Below are 1,741 nucleotides of genomic sequence, written 5' to 3'. Positions count from 1 at the left end.
GAGTACGCATCTCTTGGACAAAGTCCACCAATTCCTTGTTGCCCTGTCAGGCGGCAAGAAAACGCGCTTGCACGCGATATGCCTGGTTAGGAGGCGAGAACACTCGTGAGAGCTGCAATTTCAGCTCCGCCCAGGAGGAAAACGCAGCTTCGACCGAAGTGCCACACGTCAGTGCCCATTCTCGCATTCGACCACCGAGCTTTAATATGGCTAGCGCCACGCTCTGTTGCTCGGTCTGGAGTATGGCGGATGCGATGGCCATCTCGAACTCTCTCACCCAGCGCAGGAGATTCTCTCCATCCTTTCACTTGAAGACCTTCACGCTCACCACGAGCGGCTTAGGGCGGGAAAAATCATCACGTCACTGACGGTGGCGTCATAGACGCAAATGATGCAGACATCTTTTACTGCATGTGCTCTAGCAGCGCGTTTTCGTAATTTGAAACGCCTCTAGAAGGTCACCGATTGTCTCGGGGTCTTGCGCAGCAAGGTGTTGCACGCCCTCATAGGCAAGCAAGGACATCAGCTTTTTAAGCCCGTCCTGCTTGCGTTGGGGCAAAGAGGAAATTTTTCAATCCTCACATAGAATCAGTCTAAACGACTCAGGTGTAGATTGACTACAGGTGCTACCAAGTGCAGTGGGGCTGCCGTAGCATTGCGCTTAGAGGAAGCGTAATTTAGGTCACCGACCTTTCGTTCCATACTTAGAACAAGTACGAGTATAGCGGATCGCAATCCGCTTACTTTAAGAGGTATTACAACCTTAACACAAGGCTAATTAACTTTCGCGTTCAAATCCAAAACTGAATTTATTTATTTTTATCTGCAGCAAAGCCGCGTATAACTACTGGTTATCCAGCTCCGTACCGTATTCTTGTTTGGGTGTGGTCACACCATGCCCATCGGTGTGACACACATCCCTGTTACCAGGGTATGTGTAACCCCGTTACACAAATATTGTGCCAACTCGAAATTTGGTTTTTCTGTACCATGAGAGGTGGATACACAAGTACTGATAATTTCTTCTTAAACATATCTTTAAGTAATTTTACTAGCTTTAGGTGATATCTTGCTTATCGTCAAGCAAATGTAAGGTTTGCACCTTCAACTGCTCCTAATGTGCAATGTGCGCTCCATGAATCTCTTCGAACATGATACTTTTGTGTTTTTCAAATATGCTTCACGGAGTGACAACAATCTAGAGCGTTGAAGTTATTGGACATTTGATCGTGACTACAATTTTAATTGATTAACAACATTAAATATCTGGTGTGTACGTTGTGTTGTGATTATTGTAAGTCACATATTGATAGAATTGTGCTTTCACGAGGTATGTTTAAGAACCTATTTGCATCAAAATATAGATCATCGCATCCCAGTCCTTCACAATACCGAACTCGTATAATACAACACACTAGTATGATTAAATGTATTATCAAAATTAGTTAAATGACCACCGTTCCTAACCTTTATGATCTCACAAATCTCATACTGCATGTACAAACACCAAACCATCATTCTAACAACGCCTTTCAACTACTGTCAAGACTTACAGGACTCGCTTAGTTTTCAAACTGAACACGTTGAGTCACGTGAAAGCTTTGGATGTAACACCTTAGAATCGAAACTTGCTACCTTCGTCTGTCGCGTGAAGACTGTGCCTAGGGAACACCGCGTTCTACTTGCCATCATTGAAATTTCTGAGCTTCATCTTGCACAAGACCTAAATAAGCAGAGTCTT

General features: G+C 44.1%; 1 protein-coding gene across 1 annotated transcript in view; it reads left to right on the top strand.

The window, feature by feature from the left end:
• Nucleotides 1–1,495: 1,495 nt before the first annotated feature.
• PHALS_13464 (protein phosphatase) overlaps nt 1,496–1,741 on the top strand; it is a gene marked incomplete at both ends in the record, with an annotated part of 1,234 nt that continues 988 nt past the window's right edge. Inside the window, one exon of the mRNA XM_024729226.1 lies at nt 1,496–1,736. Within this exon, the coding sequence (XP_024579624.1) occupies nt 1,496–1,736 (241 nt within the window). The remainder of the gene's footprint in view (nt 1,737–1,741) is intronic.

This window comes from Plasmopara halstedii (genome assembly GCF_900000015.1).
Source record: "Plasmopara halstedii genome assembly, contig: Scaffold_658, whole genome shotgun sequence".
Taxonomy (NCBI): domain Eukaryota; phylum Oomycota; class Peronosporomycetes; order Peronosporales; family Peronosporaceae; genus Plasmopara; species Plasmopara halstedii.
Note: the sequence above shows the minus strand (reverse complement) of the source record. Positions and strands in the feature narration are given on the sequence as shown.